General features: G+C 58.5%; 1 protein-coding gene across 1 annotated transcript; it reads left to right on the forward strand.

The window, feature by feature from the left end:
- Window positions 1–635: 635 nt before the first annotated feature.
- LOC113215666 (neuropeptide F receptor) lies at window positions 636–1,145 on the forward strand (the record flags this gene model as incomplete). Its single annotated transcript, XM_052276751.1, has 1 exon — window positions 636–1,145. A coding segment is annotated over exon 1 (426 nt), but the record flags the coding sequence as incomplete, so codon positions are not given.
- Between the last annotated feature and the right edge of the window lie 444 nt (window positions 1,146–1,589).

Genomic DNA, 1,589 nt, shown 5'->3' on the forward strand with positions numbered 1-1,589 from the left:
AATTGATTTGATTTCTACCTTTTCACCCCCTGCTGTGATCTACGCTTCTCTCTCTCTCTCTCTCTCTCTCTCTCTCTCTCTCTCTCTCTCTCTTTCTCTCTTTCTCTCTCTCTCTCGTACTGCGGTGGGTTTTTATTTTTGTCGCTTCACCTCGCCACCTTTGCCGTGCGGCGGCCCTCTTTGCTTCGCAAGGAATTGGATTGGGCCCGGGGCAGGGCCGGCAGGGCATACGGCCAGCAGCAAGGGCCAGCTGAGGGGCAGAGCCGGGCAGAGCTGGAGGACCCGGCGACCGACCAGCAGGCCGCCGCCCCCTCGCTGCGCACTCGCAAAAACCATCCGAGGGATTGTGGGGGGCGATTGAAAACACACGGGGAATTGAATCGCGAGTGGTCACCAGAGTGAGTCCAATCCCACTGAGCCCAGCCAGCAGGGCGGTATACTGTGCTGCAGTGCGACTGACTTGGAGTGGATAAGGGTCAAAGTTTGCCGTTGGCCGGCACCGCAGCGCCAGCCGCGCGGCCGCGGCCCTGACAAGCTGGTCCCAATAAGCGGCACACACGGCGCACATATCGACAGCGGGGCAGGCAGTATTTGTGCAAAAGTTTGCCATCCACGTCCGGGACCCATGTTCTGTTTTATTTCGGTTGTTACTGAAAGTTGTCCATTTAACTAACTTTTGCTCTCTCTTTGTCTCCCCCGCAGGCGGCCGTCCACGTGTCATGGCCACCAACATGGGTATCCTGGAGAACATGTCGTGGATCCTGAACGCGAGCAAGGGCGTGGATCCGGACGTCCTCTCCAGCTTCGACCGCAACCGCGGCCTCGACGACCCGGCCTTCTTCACGTTCGTCGTGCTGTACTCGGTGCTCATCTGCTTCGGCGCGGCGGGCAACGGCCTGGTGGTGTGGGCCGTGGCCAGGAAGCGCTCCATGCGCACGGCCCGCAACATGTTCATCGTGAACCTGGCCGTGTCGGACCTGCTGCTGTGCCTCGTCACCATGCCGCTCACTCTCATGGAGATCCTCTGCAAGTACTGGCCGCTCGGCCGCGAGGAGTTCATCTGCAAGATCCTCGGCGCCCTGCAAGCCGTCAGCATCTTTGTGTCCACCATCTCAATCACGGCCATCGCCCTGGACCGCTACCAGGTAAGGAAAAGCGATAGCACTGTTGCATTGATTTTTGAACCGGGTAAAATGTAATGTACCAGAGATCGATATGGAAGACGAATCAATACAGGGAGGTCAAGGATTGGGACTGTCACATACACGCGGAGCACCCCAGCTCAGGGACGAGGGACAGGGACTTTAGTGTGCACACGGTCCCGTGAGTTCATTGAGAAACACATTGGACACAACTCTATCGGCGAAAATGCTCGAAAGAGGGGTAAAGGACGTCATTGCTGTGGAGGACATCGCCAGGGCTTCACCCAGGCCTGGCCCGGCCCAAGGCCCTGACCCCAGCTTGCGAGGTGTTAACACTATTGTATGGCCGCTCTCTCAGTCAGCGCCTGGCGCCCGATCACCTGCCAGCCAGTCTTTCTCCTCGCTTTCCTTTTCCCTCCGTCGGGCTTTTCGGCACTTGAAGGACCC

This window comes from Frankliniella occidentalis, unplaced genomic scaffold, assembly GCF_000697945.3.
Source record: "Frankliniella occidentalis isolate FOCC.00 unplaced genomic scaffold, Focc_3.1 Scaffold4267, whole genome shotgun sequence".
Lineage (NCBI taxonomy): Eukaryota > Metazoa > Arthropoda > Insecta > Thysanoptera > Thripidae > Frankliniella > Frankliniella occidentalis.